The following is a 22,798-nucleotide window of genomic DNA, read 5'->3' as shown; positions in this document are numbered from 1 at the left end:
ACTCTAACTTTCAGACTGATCGAGGTTCTCGAAAATCCACATCAGGGTTAGTGTTTACTCTGAATGGAGGAGCTATCGTGAAGCATCAAGCAAGGATGCATCACATACTTCACTTTGGAAGATGAATACATAGCTGCTTGTGAAGCTGCTAAAGAGGCTGTCTGGCTTAAGAAGTTCCTTACGATTTGGAAGTTGTTCAAAATATGTCTTTTCCCATTACACTTTATTGTGATAACAGTGGTGATGTGACAAATTCTAAGGAACCTAGGAGTCACCAAAGAGGCAAGCACATAGAGTGGAAATATCATTTGATTCGGGAGATTGTGCATCAAGGTGATGTGATTTGTCACAAAGATTTCTTCGGAGCACAACATTGCTGATTCATTTACAAAGGCTCTCATGACTAAAGTGTTCGAGGGTCATCTAGAAAGTCTGGGTCTACGGGATATGCAACATATTGTCTAGGGCACATGAGAGATGTTACTGGAGTATAGTGTATGCCCTAGTTTATTGTGTTTTTGTACTTTATTTGTATTGTACATTAGTTTCCCTAAGCTTTAAGACAAGTGGGAGATTGTTGGGATTGGTATTCTAAATCTCTTGTAATCTCATAATTTGTAAGCTTTGTATAAACATATTGTTGTTAATACAATAAGTGTTATTTTATCAGCATATACTCAATCTAATAAACTAAGATCCAAGGTTATTTCATGTAATTTAAACAAGTATGTAAAGACATACAAGTGGATCTTGGTTAAATAATAACCTAAATGGTTTGCAGTAGATGGATGAGGCTGGGTACCTTATCCTGGTGACACTTCAGATACAGCCCGCTTTGTAGGTGTTACAAGTGTTGTAAAGTGCTACAAATGATCTGATCCTGATCATTCATGTGGAGATATGTGAGCAGGGGTATCCTATACAAAGAGTTTGTATAAGACTGGACCACGAAATGATTAGTCTTTTTATATCAATTATATGGATGAGATTCATATAAGTGAACTTAATATAAATGTAATTTATATTAAATGCCATGTATTATTGAGAGAAAATAAAATCTATAGGTTATGTTGTATTTGATGCAGTATAAAAACTATAGGCTATATGTTATATTTGATATAACATATAGTGTATATATATAATAAATTAGTTATCATAAATATAAATATATATATATATATATTATTAATTTAATAGAAATTAATTAAATGGAAGAAGTTACAACTCTCTCCCCCCCATTCTCTCAATTGTTTTACGTGGGATGTGGTTGGAGATTTATCTTCTTCCTGAATTATCTCTGAGAAGAGTTCTCACTGAAAAAACTGAAAAAGAGAAGAAAAGTTCTTCTCCTTCCTCTCCTCCTCTCCATCTCCTTCCCTTTTCCAAGGATTCAAGCAAAGCCCACATCTCTTGCTTGAATCCTTTTTGTCCCAAGAGAATATAGAGGGTTCTCAAGTGGTGGTGTACCTTTTGATGAAGGAGATCCACGTGGTGAAGGAGTTTCGTTCGTGGCTTGTACGAGGGAGTTCTTGAAGAAAGGATTCTTAAAAGGTAAGAGTTTCTAGAACCCTAAGTGTTTTTTTTAAAGCATGTTGTAATTTAAGTAAATGCATATCTTATTCTTATTTATTGTAAAACTTATATTCAATGAAAAATGGAATTTGAGTCGATCTTGCTTCTGCTCTAAGGATCTTTTTTCGAAAATTTCCTTCAGTCACTTATGGTCATCCTATTCAAATGTTAATTTCTTCAATTAACAATATTATAAAGAGTATGGGTGTTCATGAGTTGGGTTGGATTGGGTTGAAAGATGTTTTAGACCCAACTCAATTGTTCGCATTGTAAATTTCTTCAACCCAAATAACCATTATTAAAAAAGAAACTCAACCGGCGGTTTGGGTTGGGTTGATAGATTTTTTCGAGTCATCGAATTTTTTTTGAACACCCCTAAACCCAACCATGAAATATATGGGTTAAATTGGTTTGGGTTAATCAGGTCATTTATTTAAAATTTTGTTCTAAAAAGAAGAAAAACGTAACTATGTAAAAATCTAATTTAATTATTTTCATATATTGAATTAAGATTAACTACTTCATTTCAATTTATATAGTGAAAAATTTCCTTCTAAAGTACAAAGAATCTACTTTTAAGAGTTCCTGAAGAATAAATTATTAAAAAAAATATTGGAATTAAATAAAATTAAAATCAATATATATATAAATAATTATATTTTAAAATTAATAATAAATTCGGGTTGATTCGGGTTATATTAGGTGAACCCATGAACCAATCCAATCCATAAAATTTTCATTTATTTGAACCCAACCCAACCCAAACCGCACGGGTTAGGTTGGGTTGATCATCATCGGATTTTTTGAACACCCCTAATAAAGAGAGACTAATCATTTGGCGGACCGGTCTTATACAAACTTTTTGTATAGGATACCTTCCTTCGCATGTCTCCACGTGAATAATTAGGATCAAAATGTTTGTAACAATTTATAACTATTATCACAATTACAAAGTGGGTCGTCTCCGTAATGTTAATAGGATAAGGCACCCAACCTTATTCATATACTACAGACCATTTAGGTTATTGCTTAAACATGATCCACCCTCCCCCCAAGTTACCTAAACAATAAGAATTTCAAATGAGAAATTGATTGACTCTTTGTAGATCCCATTATTGTACTAATACTACATAATCAAAATACCTTGACAAATGATTTTTCCATAAACTACATTGAGAAATTGTCAATAATAATAATAATAATAATAATAAAAGGTTTTCATATTTTACAAAGTGTCATGTTTTGGCCAATTGTTTTAATAACTCATCTTGGTGCATCTAGGCCATGATCAATACTAAGACCAAATAAAAACTTTAACTTCTTTTAATACATATTCAAATCACCAACTTTGGGATTTTCTCTGTTGAAGCTCGAGTATTTATATGGTCGAACCAAAAGGGTTAATTGAACAGGGTCATGAGCAAAAGGTTTGCAAACTGAAGAGATCTATTTATGGATTGAAACAGACATCCATATCCTAGAACATAAGATTTGATACTGCGATTAAATCTTATGGCTTTGAACAAGAACATTGATGAATCATATGTATACAAAAAGATCATCAACTCAAATGTAGTATTTCTAGTTTTGTATGTAGATGATATCCTAATTATTGGGAATAATCTAGGATACCTAACTGACATTAAAAAGTGGCTAGCAACCCAATTTCAAATGAAAGATCTAGGAAAGGCGAAGTATGTTCTTGGGATTCAAATAGTTCGAAACCGATTGAACAAAATGCCAACCATGTCTCAAACATCTTATATAGACAAGGTGTTGTCTAGGTTTAAGATGCAGGATTCCAAAAGACGTCTTTTACCATTTAGGAATGGAATACATTTGTCAAAGGAATAATGCCTTAAGACACCTCAAGAAGTTCATCAATCTTGGTCGTGTGAATGAATCAGAAAGAGAATAGGTTGAGGGAAAAGACATCACAAGTTCATCAATCTTGTTGAGGACGCAACTAAGATTCCGCTTTCCCTTGGCTTACAACTTTCAATGATCGGTCGCGTTCCCATATGTCTATGGTGAAACAGAGATGAACGTGATGAACGCAAGGTTGTTTCCATCTCTGGAAATACTTCTCACTTTAGTTAACGCATTCTTCCAACCTTCTCTCAATAGGTGGAATAACATCCTCACTTTTGCTCTCACAGGTGAAGATGTCGTTGATCATGCTTTAGCTAAACTAAGTCGATTACCTTAACAAGGATTAACTCACTCCCTTAATCCTCCCCCTTTACCCAGGGGATTAGGGACACATGATGGAGAAAATGGATGATGAATGTATGGAAAAGAATAGAGAGATGATAATGATTACGATAATTAAATTAAATCTAGAGATAACCATTTAATACATATTTTGAATGAAAGATTAAAGAAAGATGAACACAGTAAATGAATGGAAAATTAAGAACAAATACGGAAATAGTGTCAATGTCTTGACACAAATCCCAATTGGAGACATTGTGCTTACCGGCGTGTGGATGAAATGGAGTGGAAAGCTTCCCTCCAGGCTTCAATCCAGGTAGGAAGTGACCTCTTGCACAAGCTTCTTCTTCGGGGATGGAAATAATTTCTTGCTCAGAGACTTACCTTTCATTCTTGTCTCGTCCATTCGCACCCGGATTTTCTATGGATTGTCTCTTCAAAGACCACCTTCTTAACATTGAATTGAGAAATCTATTTATAGACCTTGGCGTCTCTATATTTAGTTGTGCCATTTTGTAAAATCTGATAATTCTACCATAGGAGTAAGTGGAAATGTCCTGCACTCTCGCAAACGATCAATTTGTCAGAATCGTACAACAGAAAGTTGTACATTTGTCAGACACCATGCGAATGCGTTGCTCTTCACATCTTCAATCAATCGCCGCATGTGGTGTAGTTGTTTTGATCTTTTATCAACTGCCGCATGCGGTGGAAATACGTTGATCGCTTGAATCCATGATTAGTCGTCGCATGCGCTGCAATTGCATTGATCTTTTTCGTTCTTGATCGATTGACGCATGCTGTGTGGATGCGTTGTTCATTTTTTTCCTTTAACGATTAACACATGCGGTGACCTATTTCTTATAAAACAAAGACTTGGACATTCCATTTCGCCATCGCAATGGGGTTAGTGGGTATGCTCATGACACTTTACAATTTTTGTATTTCTAAGCCAATTTCTATACTGTCGACGCACTTTTCTTTCTTTTTGCCACATAATCTAAATAAAACGGCATAAATAACTTGTATTTCTACAAGTTATCATAGATCAAAAAGGGTTGTTGATGTCATTTCATCTAGTCATCTATCTCAAGGGTTGAGATTGCCTCGACGTAGTGGGAGGATTGTGAACCCACCTTTATGCTACATGGGTTTAATAGAAGCCCAAAACATCATAACGGATGATGGAGTTGAGGATCCATTGTCTTATAAACAAGCAATGGAAGATGTTGACAAGGATGAATGGATTAAAGCCATGAATCAAGAAATGGAGTCCATATACTTCAATTCTGTCTGGGAGCTTGTAGATCAACTTGATGGGGTAAAAATTATAGGTTGTAAATACATCTACAAAAGGAAAAGAGGTTTAGATGGAAAGGTAAAGACCTTTAAAGCTAGACTTGTGGAAAAGGGTTATACCTAGGTTGAGGGAGTGGGCTATGAAGAAACTTTCTCACCTGTTGTCATGTTAAAGTCTATCAGGATTCTCTTGTCCATAGCCACATATTATAACTATGAAATATGGAAAATGGATGTCAAGCCTGCCTTTTTGAATGGTAATCTTGAAAAGGCCATCTACATGAATCAACCAAAAGGATTCATTGAACAAGATCAAGAGAAAAAGGTTTGCAAGCTTAATCGGTCCATTTATGGACTGAAACAAGCATCTCAATCTTGGAATATAAGATTTGATATTGCAATCAAATATGATGGCTTTGATCAAAATGTTGATGAGCCTTGTGTTTACAAGAAAATCATCAACAACTTAGTTGCTTTCCTCGTATTGTATGTGGATGATATCCTACTCATTGGGAATGATGTAGGTTTTTTTACTGATATAAAGAAATGGCTAGCTGCTCAATTCCAAATGAAAGATTTGGGAGAGGCGTAATTTTTTCTAGGGATTCAGATTATAAGTGATCGTAAGAACAAAAGGTTGGTCTTGTCTCAGGAATTGTATGTTGACAAGATGCTTTTTAGATATTCAATGCACAATTCCAAGAAAGGTTTATTACCTTTCAGGCGTGGAGTTATATTGTCTAAGGAAAAATTTCCTAAGACTCCTCAAGAGGTTGAGTAAATGAGACAATTCCCTATGCCTCGGCTGTTGGCAGCCTTATGTATGCAATGTTATGTACTAGACCTTACATTTGCTATGCAGTAGGGATTGTCAATCGATATCAGTCCAATCCAGGATTAGATCATTAGATGGGGATCAAAACGTTCCTCAAGTATCTTCGGAGAACGAGGGACTATATGTTCGTGTATGGAGATAAGGAGTTGATCCTTACAGGATACACAAACTCTAACTTTCAGACTGATCGAGGTTCTCGAAAATCCACATCAGGGTTAGTGTTTACTCTGAATGGAGGAGCTATCGTGAAGCATCAAGCAAGGATGCATCACATACTTCACTTTGGAAGATGAATACATAGCTGCTTGTGAAGCTGCTAAAGAGGCTGTCTGGCTTAAGAAGTTCCTTACGATTTGGAAGTTGTTCAAAATATGTCTTTTCCCATTACACTTTATTGTGATAACAGTGGTGATGTGACAAATTCTAAGGAACCTAGGAGTCACCAAAGAGGCAAGCACATAGAGTGGAAATATCATTTGATTCGGGAGATTGTGCATCAAGGTGATGTGATTTGTCACAAAGATTTCTTCGGAGCACAACATTGCTGATTCATTTACAAAGGCTCTCATGACTAAAGTGTTCGAGGGTCATCTAGAAAGTCTGGGTCTACGGGATATGCAACATATTGTCTAGGGCACATGAGAGATGTTACTGGAGTATAGTGTATGCCCTAGTTTATTGTGTTTTTGTACTTTATTTGTATTGTACATTAGTTTCCCTAAGCTTTAAGACAAGTGGGAGATTGTTGGGATTGGTATTCTAAATCTCTTGTAATCTCATAATTTGTAAGCTTTGTATAAACATATTGTTGTTAATACAATAAGTGTTATTTTATCAGCATATACTCAATCTAATAAACTAAGATCCAAGGTTATTTCATGTAATTTAAACAAGTATGTAAAGACATACAAGTGGATCTTGGTTAAATAATAACCTAAATGGTTTGCAGTAGATGGATGAGGCTGGGTACCTTATCCTGGTGACACTTCAAATACAGCCCGCTTTGTAGGTGTTACAAGTGTTGTAAAGTGCTACAAATGATCTGATCCTGATCATTCATGTGGAGATATGTGAGCAGGGGTATCCTATACAAAGAGTTTGTATAAGACTGGACCACGAAATGATTAGTCTTTTTATATCAATTATATGGATGAGATTCATATAAGTGAACTTAATATAAATGTAATTTATATTAAATGCCATGTATTATTGAGAGAAAATAAAATCTATAGGTTATGTTGTATTTGATGCAGTATAAAAACTATAGGCTATATGTTATATTTGATATAACATATAGTGTATATATATAATAAATTAGTTATCATAAATATAAATATATATATATATATATTATTAATTTAATAGAAATTAATTAAATGGAAGAAGTTACAACTCTCTCCCCCCCATTCTCTCAATTGTTTTACGTGGGATGTGGTTGGAGATTTATCTTCTTCCTGAATTATCTCTGAGAAGAGTTCTCACTGAAAAAACTGAAAAAGAGAAGAAAAGTTCTTCTCCTTCCTCTCCTCCTCTCCATCTCCTTCCCTTTTCCAAGGATTCAAGCAAAGCCCACATCTCTTGCTTGAATCCTTTTTGTCCCAAGAGAATATAGAGGGTTCTCAAGTGGTGGTGTACCTTTTGATGAAGGAGATCCACGTGGTGAAGGAGTTTCGTTCGTGGCTTGTACGAGGGAGTTCTTGAAGAAAGGATTCTTAAAAGGTAAGAGTTTCTAGAACCCTAAGTGTTTTTTTTAAAGCATGTTGTAATTTAAGTAAATGCATATCTTATTCTTATTTATTGTAAAACTTATATTCAATGAAAAATGGAATTTGAGTCGATCTTGCTTCTGCTCTAAGGATCTTTTTTCGAAAATTTCCTTCAGTCACTTATGGTCATCCTATTCAAATGTTAATTTCTTCAATTAACAATATTATAAAGAGTATGGGTGTTCATGAGTTGGGTTGGATTGGGTTGAAAGATGTTTTAGACCCAACTCAATTGTTCGCATTGTAAATTTCTTCAACCCAAATAACCATTATTAAAAAAGAAACTCAACCGGCGGTTTGGGTTGGGTTGATAGATTTTTTCGAGTCATCGAATTTTTTTTGAACACCCCTAAACCCAACCATGAAATATATGGGTTAAATTGGTTTGGGTTAATCAGGTCATTTATTTAAAATTTTGTTCTAAAAAGAAGAAAAACGTAACTATGTAAAAATCTAATTTAATTATTTTCATATATTGAATTAAGATTAACTACTTCATTTCAATTTATATAGTGAAAAATTTCCTTCTAAAGTACAAAGAATCTACTTTTAAGAGTTCCTGAAGAATAAATTATTAAAAAAAATATTGGAATTAAATAAAATTAAAATCAATATATATATAAATAATTATATTTTAAAATTAATAATAAATTCGGGTTGATTCGGGTTATATTAGGTGAACCCATGAACCAATCCAATCCATAAAATTTTCATTTATTTGAACCCAACCCAACCCAAACCGCACGGGTTAGGTTGGGTTGATCATCATCGGATTTTTTGAACACCCCTAATAAAGAGAGACTAATCATTTGGCGGACCGGTCTTATACAAACTTTTTGTATAGGATACCTTCCTTCGCATGTCTCCACGTGAATAATTAGGATCAAAATGTTTGTAACAATTTATAACTATTATCACAATTACAAAGTGGGTCGTCTCCGTAATGTTAATAGGATAAGGCACCCAACCTTATTCATATACTACAGACCATTTAGGTTATTGCTTAAACATGATCCACCCTCCCCCCAAGTTACCTAAACAATAAGAATTTCAAATGAGAAATTGATTGACTCTTTGTAGATCCCATTATTGTACTAATACTACATAATCAAAATACCTTGACAAATGATTTTTCCATAAACTACATTGAGAAATTGTCAATAATAATAATAATAATAATAATAATAATAATAATAATAAAAGGTTTTCATATTTTACAAAGTGTCATGTTTTGGCCAATTGTTTTAATAACTCATCTTGGTGCATCTAGGCCATGATCAATACTAAGACCAAATAAAAACTTTAACTTCTTTTAATACATATTCAAATCACCAACTTTGGGATTTTCTCTGTTGAAGCTCGAGTATTTATATGGTCGAACCAAAAGGGTTAATTGAACAGGGTCATGAGCAAAAGGTTTGCAAACTGAAGAGATCTATTTATGGATTGAAACAGACATCCATATCCTAGAACATAAGATTTGATACTGCGATTAAATCTTATGGCTTTGAACAAGAACATTGATGAATCATATGTATACAAAAAGATCATCAACTTAAATGTAGTATTTCTAGTTTTGTATGTAGATGATATCCTAATTATTGGGAATAATCTAGGATACCTAACTGACATTAAAAAGTGGCTAGCAACCCAATTTCAAATGAAAGATCTAGGAAAGGCGAAGTATGTTCTTGGGATTCAAATAGTTCGAAACCGATTGAACAAAATGCCAACCATGTCTCAAACATCTTATATAGACAAGGTGTTGTCTAGGTTTAAGATGCAGGATTCCAAAAGACGTCTTTTACCATTTAGGAATGGAATACATTTGTCAAAGGAATAATGCCTTAAGACACCTCAAGAAGTTGAGGATATGAGATGGGTTCCATGTGCATCAACAGTCGGAAGTCTGATATATGCAATGTTATGTACTCATCTAGACATAGCTTTGCAGTAGGGATTGTTAGTAGGTATCATTCCAATCCTAGTTATTAACATTGGATTGCTATTAAGAATGAGGACAATATTGCTGATTCGTTTACAAAGGCCCTCTCGGCTAAGATTTTCGAGGGTCACCTAAAGAGTTTAGGACTATGTGTAGAATAAATAGGGCAAGTGGAGAAAATGTGGGTATGAAATGCCCTAGTTTATTGTATTTAGTTTTTTCTCACAGCACTCAACTTTATTGTAACCCACTAGGAGTTTTAGCCCGTCACACCCCTTGTCACACCCCACCCCAGACTACCATCCGAGCCTGAGAAAGGGCGTGACTGTAGCAGTTATCAACTCTTTTGTTGACACTTACTGCCTCATAACTCTTGCGGAAATAACTTTGATACCAATGAATAAATTCAACAATCAACTGATTAAGTAGGCCCATTTTATTTTAACAATGTAATGTTTATACAATTCCAGGACTTAACAATAAAGTTTACAACAACAACTATAAAACCCTCTGGAAGTGTAACTGTGGCATGTGGTAGACCTTGACCTTAGCAGCACCCTGGAACTCCTCACCTTCTGCCACCTGGGGGGGGGGGGGGGGATAAAACATAAAACATGAAAAACATGAGTTATAAAGCCCAGTGAGTGGTGCCTTTAGATAAACAAATAACTTTGTCAACAAAAATATATTTTTGGGAAAGCAATGCATAGTCAACAAGAACATTACCACAAGTTCATTATCATTTTCCAGCCCAACCGCTGGACAATCCCCAGCTCGACCGCTGGTTAAAACAATTAACCCCAACTTGACCACTGGTTATCACATAATATAAACATCCCCAGTACTTTTACACGTATACTAAGAAAACAACAATTCCTGTGGAAACTTTCCCTGTACCCTATTATCCCGCCAATGTGCACATCGACTATTTTTCCCGCTAGCTATGCTTAGGTAACTTGACTATATTTCCCGCTGTTCATCACTGACTATAATTTCCCCCCGACTGAAGCCGACTATATTTTCCCGCCAAGTACCTTTTCAAGCATGCTAACTATATATCCCGGGTACAATTCCAGTTTCCAACACAAACATACAAGCAATATCTTAACAAGCATAGTAATCAGATAAACATATATCCTTGATCATGCCAATTTAACATTATCCCCTATATATATTTACCTATATATAGAAATTATATCAACAATACAATACACAATAACCACTCACCTTGGTTGGTTAGGAACTTTCCTTTCTAAAGTTCCTTAAGTTTCCTTGGTTTCCCTTTTGAACCCTAAATTCCAGATTAAAATATCAGCTTAGATTACCCATAGTTCCAGACCTTATTTTAAGATACTTCCTTCTGAAAACATGTTCTAAAATGTCTCAGAAATCTTACCATAAAATATTAGCTCATAAATTCTCGTGGTTTGGCCGGAATCATCAAAACATTAAGACTGGCTCAGCTTACCCAACAGCTCAACCCTTCTGTATTTTCCTCACTCTCCAGCCCGATTCCTTGGAGATTCTTCTCCGGAAGCCCTAACGTGAAAGCTAGACTCTTTTAGCTTTCATATGGATTTGGAATCACATCAAACACATGAGTATTCTGGGAGAACTTCACATTCCAAGTTAATGCTACTTCCTGTCTTTTCTGCCCGACAACATCTCCCCTCTTGGAACCTCTTGACCAAGCATGGTCTTGCTACCAATGCATGCATTCCTCTATCAATGCATAGTCTTCTCCCAATTAGTCCTCACACACTCTTCTTTATGTCCTTTGAAGAGAATTTATGTTCTCATCTAAAGTCCTTGGCCCTATTTATAGGCGTCCAAGATTGCTCCACGGCCGACACCTCCTACTTGGCCGCATGTCCAAGTGTCTTTTCCTTACACCATCGATGCATTCACCAACGCATAGCCCTCAAATTTGCATGTCTTTTTATGCATTCACTTCTTTTACTTAAGGCTTAAGAATTCCTCCTAACAAGCCACATGTCCAGATGACGTCCTTGAATGTGTCCATCAACTCTCATATGTGTTAAACACAAATGCGCCCATCCATTGCCGCAACCTACCTATGTCCAGACATCATCAACCGGCGCATGCGTCCACAAACCCTTAGATGACCAATGCATAGCACATCACCAACGCATAGCACACCATCAACGCATAGTATATCACCAACGCATAGTGCATCACCAACGCATAGTATTGCACTGTCGCATCCATTGCATCCAACGCATCCAATGCATCCAACGCATCCATCGCATCCAACGCATCTAACACATCCAACACACCCATCATCCAACATATCCAACGCATCCAACGTCCAACGCATCCAACGTATCCAACGTATCCAACACATCCAACGTCCAACGCATCCATCGCATCCAACGCGTAATGCCATTTGGATTGACAAATGCTCCTATGGTATTTAAGGACTTGATGAATAGGATATTTCATCATTATTTGGATCAGTTTGTGTAGTTTTCATAGATGATATACTAGAATATTCTAGCAGTGCAGAGAAGCACAAAGAACATCTGGCTTTACAGATTCTAAGGGAAAAGGAGTTATATGCCAAATTTAGTAAGTGTGATCTTTGGTTAAACCAAGTCGTATTCCTTGGGCATATAGTTTCAGCTGACGGAGTTAGCATTGATTCCCAAAAGATAGAAGCAATACTTAACTGGGAACGACCCCTGAATGTAACCCAAGTACGCAGTTTTCTGGTCTTAGCAGGTTAGTATAGGAGATTCGTGGAGGATTTTTCTAAGATAGCTATTCCATTGACAAACCTGACCAGAAAAGATGCGAAGTTTAAGTAGTCGCCAGAATGCGAGCACAGTTTTCAAGTATTGAAACAAAAGCTAGTATCAGCACCAGTATTAACGCTACCTACACCAGGTAAAGAGTTTGAGGTCTATTGTGATGCATCCCGACAAGGGTTAGGATGTGTGCTGATGCAGGAGGGAAAGGTAGTAGTTTATGCTTCTCGACAGTTAAAGAAGCATGAATGTAACTACCCTACACATGATTTGGAGTTAGCAGCAGTTGTGTTAGCACTAAAGTTGTGGAGACATTACCTGTTTGGTGAGCGATGTCATGTATTCACGGATCATAAAAGTATAAAGCATATATTTGATCAGAAGGAACTAAACTTGAGATAACGAAGATGGCTCGAGTTGATCAAAGATTATGACTATACCATTGACTATCACCCAGGTAAAGCAAATGTGGTAGCTGATGCTCTAAGCCGAAAAACCAGATCAGCTAGAGCTAGTATCAATTCAGTGAAGGGTACACTGATTCATGAGTTGTATAATGTTAGGGCAGCATTATCAATCGGTAAAGAATGAGGGTTATTAGCTTCATTTCAAGTGCGTTCTACGCTCGTAGAAGATATTCTACATGAGCAGTTAAAGGATTATGATCTTCAGAAGTTAGCTGAAGAAGTAGATAAAGGATTAAGGACGAACTACCAATTAAGAGTTGACAAAGTGCTATTAAAAGAAGGTAGGATATGTGTACCTTAGAACTTAACACTTAAACAAGCTATTCTAGAGAAGGCATATAGTTTAGCCTATGCAATGCATCCAGGCAATACGAAGATGTACAGAACATTAAAGAGATCGTACTGGTGGCCTGGTATGAAAAGAGAAATAGCGGAGTATGTTGACAAGTGCCTAATATGTCAACAAGTTAAACCAGACAGACAGAGGCTAGCAGGATTACTTAATCCACTCCCAGTACCAAAGTGGAAATGGGAGTATATTACAATGGATTTCCTGTTTGGATTACCTAAGACACCAACAAGCTATGATGGTATATAGGTAATTGTGGATAGATTGACAAAAACAGCTAAGTTTTTACCTGTTAAAGTTACTTATACCCTAGACCAATTATCCAAGTTGTATGTTGATTGAGTCGTAAGTCAGTTTGGAGCTCCAGTTTCAATTGTATCAGATCGAGACTCTAGATTTACCTCGAAGTTTTGGCCTAGTTTGCAGAAATCTATGGGAACCAAGTTATATTTTAGTACCGCTTTTCGTCCACAGATGGATGGTCAGTCTGAGCGGACAATCCAAACATTAGAGGACAATTTAAGGGCGGTTGGGATACGCATTTGTTCTTAATCGAATTTGCGTATAACAACAGTTACCACTCGAGTATCGGAATGGCACCGTATCAGGCACTATACGGTAGGCTATATAGAACTCCGATATGCTGGAATGAAGTCGGTGAAAGGAAATTACTAGGTTCAGAACTCGTACAACAGACATCAAACAACATTAAGATTATAAGAGATAATCTTAAGACAACTCGAGATAGGCAAAAGAGTTACGCTGATAAGCAGAGAAGAGAATTAGAGTTTGAAGTTGGTGACAAAGTATTTCTAAAGTTATCTCTGTGGAAAGGAATACTCAGATTCAATAGGAAAGGGAAATTAAGCCCGAGATATATTAGACCCTATGAGATAATAGAAAGAGTTGGCCCAATGGCATATCGATTGAATTTACCTCCAGAATTATCTCGTATTCATGATGTGTTTCATATGGAAATATTTAGAAAGTATGTGCCAGATCCTACCCATGTGTTATCTGAGCAACCGGTACAATTGAAAGAGAATTTGTCATATGAGGAGGAACCAGTAGAAATCCTTGACAAAAAGGAACAGGTCTTAAGGAATAAGACAATCCCATTGGTAAAGGTACTATGGCAAAACCATAACATGGAAGAAGCAACGTGGGAAGCCGAAGAGAAAATCAGAAACAAGTATCCACAGTTGTTTAATTGACGGACTTGTAGTGCAATTTCGAGGACAAAATTTTTATAAGGGGAAGGTAAATGTGAACCCCAAATCTTAATTTCTCTACTTGAGTATGTTCCCTACTAATACTAGTGTGATGAGTAGGTTGATGTGAAAATTAGTGTGCAATGGTAGAGAAAAGAGTGGAAAATTAGGAGAAAAGATGAAATTTGGAAGTTGGACTTTTGGGGAAAATTTGGAAAATTTGGCTAAGTATAGAAATTTGTATGATGATGCGTTAGGGGATGGTGTTAATTAGGGCATGCGGCTAAAGAAGGAAAATGAAGATGATGCGTTAGAAAGCACACGAGTAGGAGAGGCATGCATGAAAAGGCAGCCCATGCATCGAGCAGCCTCAGCCAGCGCCCACGCCATGCGTCGGGAAGTTTCGGCTAGACATCTTACCAATTCGTCGAGCGGCCATGCCCATGTGTTGAGCGCGGTGCCGAGCGACTACGCTCATGTACTGAGATCCATGCGGAGCAGCCATGCCATGCGTCGAGGTGCCCAGCCATGCAGCCAAGCGCGCAACCCATCCCATGTGCCCATATAGCCGAGCGAGCGAACGATGGCCAGCACACGTCGCACGCCCATGCACCTAAGCACCCGACCAAGCATCAAGGCACCACACACAGCCCATGCAGCCAAGCACACCCATGCGTCGAGCTCCCAGCCCATACAGCGCACCTATGCATTGGTGGCCAGCACCATGCGCCCATGCCAAGCAAGCCGTGCGATGCTACCTAGTGAGCCATGCGTCGAGGATGGACGGTCACCCTATACGTTGGTGATGGTTAGCTTCTTGCGATGGCTAAGTTGTATTGTAATGAGAGTGAATTGGCTTGCTATGCGTTGATGATAGGCTATGCATTGAGTATGGATTATGCGTTGAACAACTAAGAGTTGGACGCATATAAAGGATGAGATCAGCAGAAGAATATCATCAAAACCATGTGTCTTCTTGGAAGGAAAGCCTTAAGCCTTAAGAATTTGAGGTGGTGGCATCAGATTGAAGGCTCATGCGTTGGCAACATGGGAGAAAGACACTTAGCTTGCGATGATCACATCATTGCGTTGATGGGGTAAGAAGGAGACACTTGGCCATGCAGCCAAGTAGGTGGTGTCAACTCTGGAGAAGGTTTGGACGCCTATAAATAGGGCCAAAAGACTTCATTTTCTCCCTCCTACAGTTCATCCTCCTTCAACCGTCGTTGATCTTCCTCCCGGGTTGTTTGGTGGTTGTACATTTCCAGTATCCATCAACTGAGGACATTCTCGTTTAAAGTGTCCTGGTCTACCACACTTAAAACACATATGCGACCGTTCTTGGGTTTCTTCCAAACATCTTCCCCAGTGATATTTATTACAGATCAGGCATCTTGGTCTATGGTTAACGCTCATCATTGACTCTTTTATTTGACTCTCCCATTTAGGGTCTGCTTTAGTGTTGGTAACTCCTCTTCTTTTCCATCCACTTCTGCTTTCTACCCTGGGGGTAAAATTTCTTGGTTCTTCTTTCCACTACCGACTCATTGATGAACCTCTTTGTGGTCATACTTCTTCTGCCATTAAACTTCTTTCTACTCTCATCGCAGCTTCTATTAGCTTTGAAAATTCTAACAATTTTGCAGTTGTTGTAACAGGAGTTAGAATATCTTGTCTTAATCCTGTTTCAAACCTCCGACAGCGTTCTTTTTCATCCACCACTATGTTTAAAGCATACTTAGATAATTTTGTATACTTTAATTCATATTCTACTACAGTCATGTTTCCCTGCATGAGTTATAGGAATTCATCTTGTTTCATATCCCTGAATGATCGGGGATAGAATCTTTCGAAAAATACTTTTCGAAATTCCTCCCAACACGTTTCTTCTTGATCGCACCTCCTATTCTTTAGTAGCTTCCATCAATCTTCTGCTTGTTTTTGCAGTAAGAATGTGGCAAGACTTACCTTACGGTTTTCAGGACATCTCATCACTTTGAAACATTTTTCTATTTGATTCATCCATGCTTCTGCATCTGTAGGATCCTTTGTTCCTTCAAAGTTTGTGGCTCCCAATGCCTTTAATCGTTCTATCCCATATTTCTTCTCGGGATCAGGTTGTATATTTTCTAAGCTTTCTTGAAGTATTTGGGTGAATTTATCCATTTGTTCCTCCTCCCTGGATTTTTCTTTTAGATGGCTTGAGGCATTTTCACTTTCGTTTCCAGAGGGTTGCCCCGTTCTACACTTTCCACTTCTCAGCATTTTGTCTACAACCATTCACATATAAATTAGACATGTGTTATCAACATACTATTTTTATTTATGAACATTATCACTATGTACATTAGTAGTTTCTTCCAATCTACATATTTGTTTACTCGTTCTCCAATAGTCGTAAGTTTTCAAAGTTACGACGCATCCTCTCGTTTCTTCATACACACCTTTCTTGAACATGTCCTATTTCCTTACAGAAAATACAAAATTTATAGGATTCCACACTGTTAGAGTCATAGGTGGGCTGTTCCTCGAATTCGATCACGATACGTCAAGGAATATCCTTCTTTCCTACACGCGCCCATTCTTGGTCCACCATCAGTTCAGGCAGTATGTTGTTACTTCCTAAACTTGAACCTGTAGCCAGTTCTCGTTGATATTTTTCCTGAATCTCTCTTATTTTTCTCTGAAAGGTATAACAATTTTTGCAGATATGGCCAACCTTGCCACACCCATAGCAAATTCTGGTCCCTTTTAGACACGGACCGCTATGATTTTTACCACACTGTGGACATCCCATGTTAGTTCGGGATTCCACCAAGTTTGCATTGTTCAAGGTAATAGGATATTTAGTATTATTGTTCACACTATTCTCAGATCTTTCAGGGTTTTCCCCTGGGTTAGCGTCGCGATCTCTAGTTTGCGTTTCAGAGTCATTCCACCACTAGTCATGTATGCTCAGATTCATTTCCTAAAGTGGACATTATTCAGGTTATTACTTACTAATTTCTTTATTTTCACTTCCCCTTTCTCATGTTTCCCTATGTCCACTTATTATTCCTCATTTCTTTCTCTTAACCTTTCCTGATTCTACTTTAGGTTTTCCTAATATATTTCATTATATTTATTTCTTTTAGGTTTTGACCTAGCCTATCTTCTAATATTATCTGGCTTACCCACCTTAGGTAAGCCTTTTCCTGATGCCGCTTTGGCTTTAACCTATCCTTTTTTCCTTTACTTTTCCTAGATTCTATTTATACTTATGCTAGACTCAACTTTTCCCAGGTTTTACATAAACCTTTGCTCTGATACCAAGCTATCACACCCTCTTCCTAGCCTTAGCCCCCAAGACCTGGAAGGGAGGTTGAGGGTACACTAGTAGTATTCCAAGACAACATTTAAATTTAACATTTCCCCCCTTACCTATTAAAGACTTCAACATGTTTACAACACTCTATCTAACTTTCATACACATAGGTCGATTTCCTATATTCTTTATTACATGATCCGAGCCGTGCCCTGATAATTTACCTTGGCTTCAATGCATGGCTTACACGCCTAGCACGCTCACTCGGCGCATGCTTTCTGCCCGTGTCCGCATGGCTCATGTATGCCTTTACATTGGTTGTATGCAACCCTTAGCCATTTTTCAAGTTTTCTTGCTTCCATCCTCCATGCCTTCTTGCATCCAACATGTTTTAAGCCCTTCATAGGCGTTTAGATTTTTAGTCACCCTTTTGGATAATTTTTTACGTTTTTCTCCCTTTGCCCCACTATCCTTACGTAGGATTTTTCTATTTAACCTCCCACTTTAGATTTAGTATTAGGGTCTTACATAGTCCAAGTGAGATTTTGTTGGGTTGTATGTCCTAGAACTCATAATTTTGAAAACAGTAAACATATATGAAGTTTTGTTGATTGTTTAATAGCTTTAAATCTATTAAACTACGAACCCTTGGCTATTGTTATGAATACTTGGACTTTATGTGGAGACATAAACTAGATTAAGTTCGAGTAAAATAGCATAAACTGTCTATAGTACTTGGATTAGATTGGGTACCTATTTCTAGAGATACTATCAAATATGACTCGCTTTATGATTGTTACAAATGTTGTAAATTGTCATAAACGATGTGATCATTTCGTTCATGTAGAGACATGTGAGCGGGGGTGTTCTACACGAAGAGATTGTGTAAGACAGTCCACAAAATAATCACTGTTATGTATTAACACTATTTACTGTAAACACTGATTAATTTCATTTCAGATAACTTGATTTGAATCCTGAGCTATCTATGAACTTCTGTTTATTCGTGATTGTCCCTTGATCTGCATAGGTGAGGGTAAGCCCAGCGTTGCCGCTCAATATGTCTCCCATTTCAGGGATAAGACCTAGTAGATGGTTGGGGACATAGAATTTGTAAGATGGAATTTACTTCTACCTATTTTAGGGATAATAGAAAGGTTGTTCCCTTAAGGGCTGATCCCAGGACATGAACAAGGGGTCCCATTCTCTAGTTGGCCAGAGAGGGAATGGATTTAGTGATTATGCGACAAGGAATTTCGCTACCTTAGGACAATTAGAGTTACTGTCGCTATTTATTGGGGCTTCCATTCAAAGCTTATAACACTTCTCCTTCCGAACTTCCAGCACCGGAATCGCTAGAAACATGTTCAGTGTATGGCTAACCCAATAACAGAAGTTTCTCGAGTGGTTCTAAAGGAGAAAAGATGTAACTCAAGGGTATTTCGGTATTTGACCTAGCTGAGGTTACGAACAACCTATGAAGGATCAACTTATTGATGATGAATATATCAAATGGACACACAATATATCTACAGTGAGGGGAGTACAACTACAGGCTATAGTGGACAGTCCTATTAGTTAACGAATGTTGATTAACTAAGTTAAAGAGTTTGACCGGTTAGTCTTGAATCATTGGAGCCCATGATCTGTAGGTCCATCGGGTCTCCTTGCTAGCTCAATATGGACAAAATTGAAGAACTAGGTGAAGTAAGTATTTGAAATGTTCAAATTTCGGTTTTAGGAAAATATATGAAATATAATTTATAATTAATTAACTAATTATTTTTTAGAGTATTCTTGATCATTAGCATGAAAGTTCTTTAAACTTGATTAACGTGATTAATCAAAGCTAGGTATCATAAACAATTTAATATGTGATATTAAATTTATTTATTTTATTTAATTGAAATTGTTTTGATTAAATAATTTCGAAACTTTGATAATTATATTTCATTTTTTAGTAAAAAAATTAGTTAGTGGAAAAATCCAATTGTTGGATTTTTCCACTAATTAAATGGACTTTAAAGTGGCATTTCCCAAGCTTGACACCTAGAGTTTACATGCTAGTGGAGTTTGAGGTGGAAGACATGCAAAATGGGATTTTGCATGTGTTTTCTCTACAAAAGGCTTTGTTTTTTAATTTTGCAAGACTAATGCTTCCTTTTCTTTTGACTTTTTTCTTCCACCGCAAATTTTCTTCTCTCCTTCTTTCTATAGTGAAATTCCTTTATTTTCACTAACATAACGGTCCCACAACCGTGTTCTTCAACCAGAGAATAGCGAGATTTACCATTGGTGGTGTCGATCAAGCTCGAGAGAGGAAGATTGTGGTGGAGTCTTCAAAGGTTGTATTTTCTATCCCTTTTGCATGCTTATTCTTGTTTTTATTGCAATTAGAATGCTTTTTATTTCATCGCTTCTGCTGTGCGTGCATTCTTTATGTTCCATCACCCACTACGTCAAGGTTTCCTCAACACTTGAGGTGGATTTGACCTACTAGATGAACCTACTTCAACAATTCTTGTTGAGGTACTAGGTTCTTCAACAACTCTTGTTGAAGATTCAGTAGTTTCTTTGGAAATCTCATTCAACACAATCTTACTTCTGGGTCTGTGCTCCCTTATGTGGTCTTCTTCAAGAGAAGTAGCATTTGTCGATACAAATACTTTGTTTTCTTTAGGATCAAAGAAGTAACCACATTTCGTTCCTTTGAGGTGGCTTACAAATAGGCACAATCTTAAACATGGTTCCAATTTCTTAGGATTAGTCTCAAGCACATGTGTTGGGCAACCCTAGATTCTAAAATGACATAAGCCACCTTTACGACCATTCCATAACTTCAAAGGTATTTTGGCAACATTCTAGAAGGGAACGCAATTCAGGATGTATGCTGAAGTCTCTACTGCATAATCCCAAAACGAGTCATGTAAGGAAGTGTAACTCACCATAAACCGAACCATATCTAACGGGGTTCGATTTCTCCTTTCCGATACACCATTTTTTTTTAGGTGTACCGGGTGCTGAGAGTTAGGATACAATTCCATGATCAATCATATAGTTCTGGAATGTTAAATTCATATACTCTCCACCTCGATCAGATCGAAATGTTCCAATCGTTCTATTTAATGTATTTTCAACTTCAGCCTTGAATTCTTTAAACTTTTCAAAAGACTAAAACTTGTGTTGCATTAACTAAACATACCCATATCTTGAATAATCATCAGTAAAAGTGATGAAATATTTAGAACCTCCTCTAGCTTTTACATTCATTGGACCACAGAGGTCTGAATGTACTAGCTCTAGAGGTTTTTTGGCCCTATGACCTTTTCCAGTAAAAGGTCTCTTAGTCGTCTTGCTTTCAAGGCATGACTCACACACATGTAAAGAATTTTCTTCTAACTCGCTTAGAAGTTCATTCTTCACCAACCTCTCAATCCTATTGAGATTGATGTGTCCTACTCTTAGGTGCCAAAGTTGGGTAATTTCCTTATGAGAAATTTTAAGTCTTTTATGTTGAATTACTGCAGTTTTAAACATCTTTGTGTTGTGGAGGGCATTTGTTGCCAACGGCCTTAGCACATACAAATTATTTTCCAGTTTTGCAGAACAAACATCAACACCATTCTTTGTAATAAACACTTTATTAAAAGAAAAATTGATATGATGACATTGTTGTAACAAGCACTTTACAAAAACTAAGTTGCTTTTTAATTCAGGAACTACAAATACATCTTTTAAAACAAGAAACTTGTTCTGTAAAGTTAAAACAGAGACCTCCCACTGCCACAGCTAAGACGACGTGCCCGGTTCCAACTCGCATCGTCATATCACTAGCATCTAGTTGCCGCCAGGAACCAATTCCCTGAAATGAAGAACAAACATGGTTAGTTGCCCAAAGTCAATAATCCAGGCAGAATCATCATTCTCCACTAAACAAGTTTCCAATACAAGAAAATCATATTTACCTTGTTTGGCCTTATTCTTTTCTGCCAAATATCTGAGGGAGTTCCTCTTCTAGTGCCCATCTTGGTTGCAATGGAAACATTTTCCTTTGTCAACCTTGACGGGTTTCTACCCCTTGAAGGAAATCTAAACAAATATCTCCATGAACGAAAGCGGATTGTTCCAAATCCAATTGAGAAAGAGCACACAAACAATTACAGTCTAAATGGAAACGAACTGATTATGCATAATCAGAAAATTACAACATGCTTCTTATAAAGGAACAAATAGGGATAGAGTATACAAACCTTTGAAGAACCTTTCTTCACATATCCCTTGTTCGTTCAGCAAATGTTTCACAACACGAACTCGAACACAATGAACAGAATACGATCTCAATGAACATCTGAATGAACCTCGATTCGATCGAGTCCAACTCGATCCTCGAACAGAATAGGAACACCACCACAAGTGTTACCTTGGTATTCTCGGTGTAAGAATCCAAGAGTTGTGGGCTCTGCATTTAGGATTGAGGAACGCAAGAGGTAGACGATCGAGTAAGTGGAAGATGAGGTTGTCTATTGTATAGGCGAAATACTCGATCGTTTAGTAAACAGAAGCCTATCATATAGACTTTGCTACTAGATCGTGTAGCAACGATTAAGCGAATAACTATCGTATAGTAAACTCGTAGCTCAATCGTGTATGCTCTCGATGCTATCGCTTAGTAAAACCTTTTTACTTGATAGCCTTTTTGTGAGATTGTTCCGAGTGAATCATCAATCTAATTTTTGGAAAATCATTTTCTCTTTTATCTCATAGTTACCATAAAACTTTCAATAACATCCCACTCAATTCGGTTATTAGAGAAAAAGAATAATTAATTATCATATAATTAATATGTTATAAATAAATATAATAACTAACTTATCATATTATATTTATAACCTATAGTTTTAATATTTCTCCATAGTCCTTTTTCTATTTTATGGTATTTAATATAAATCATATTTATATTAAATCCTCCAAATAATGTATCTAATACATCATATCAATTATATCACATGTTAATTTGAACACTTCAAATCAACCCAAAATCTGATTCTTAACTTGAACCCATTGAGCT

At 36.8% G+C, this 22,798-nt stretch overlaps 1 protein-coding gene across 1 annotated transcript; it reads left to right on the top strand.

Moving 5' to 3' along the window:
• The first annotated feature begins 13,808 nt into the window (after positions 1-13,808).
• Positions 13,809-14,429, top strand: LOC120073511 (uncharacterized). The gene has a single exon (XM_039026351.1). It carries the CDS (start codon positions 13,809-13,811, stop codon positions 14,427-14,429), a length of 621 nt encoding a protein of 206 aa, XP_038882279.1.
• The last annotated feature ends 8,369 nt before the right edge of the window (positions 14,430-22,798 follow it).

Source organism: Benincasa hispida, chromosome 3 (assembly GCF_027475165.1).
Source record: "Benincasa hispida cultivar pf3 chromosome 3, pf3_genome.v1.1, whole genome shotgun sequence".
In the NCBI taxonomy this organism is placed as follows: domain Eukaryota; kingdom Viridiplantae; phylum Streptophyta; class Magnoliopsida; order Cucurbitales; family Cucurbitaceae; genus Benincasa; species Benincasa hispida.
This window is presented reverse-complemented; position numbering and strand designations above follow the sequence as displayed.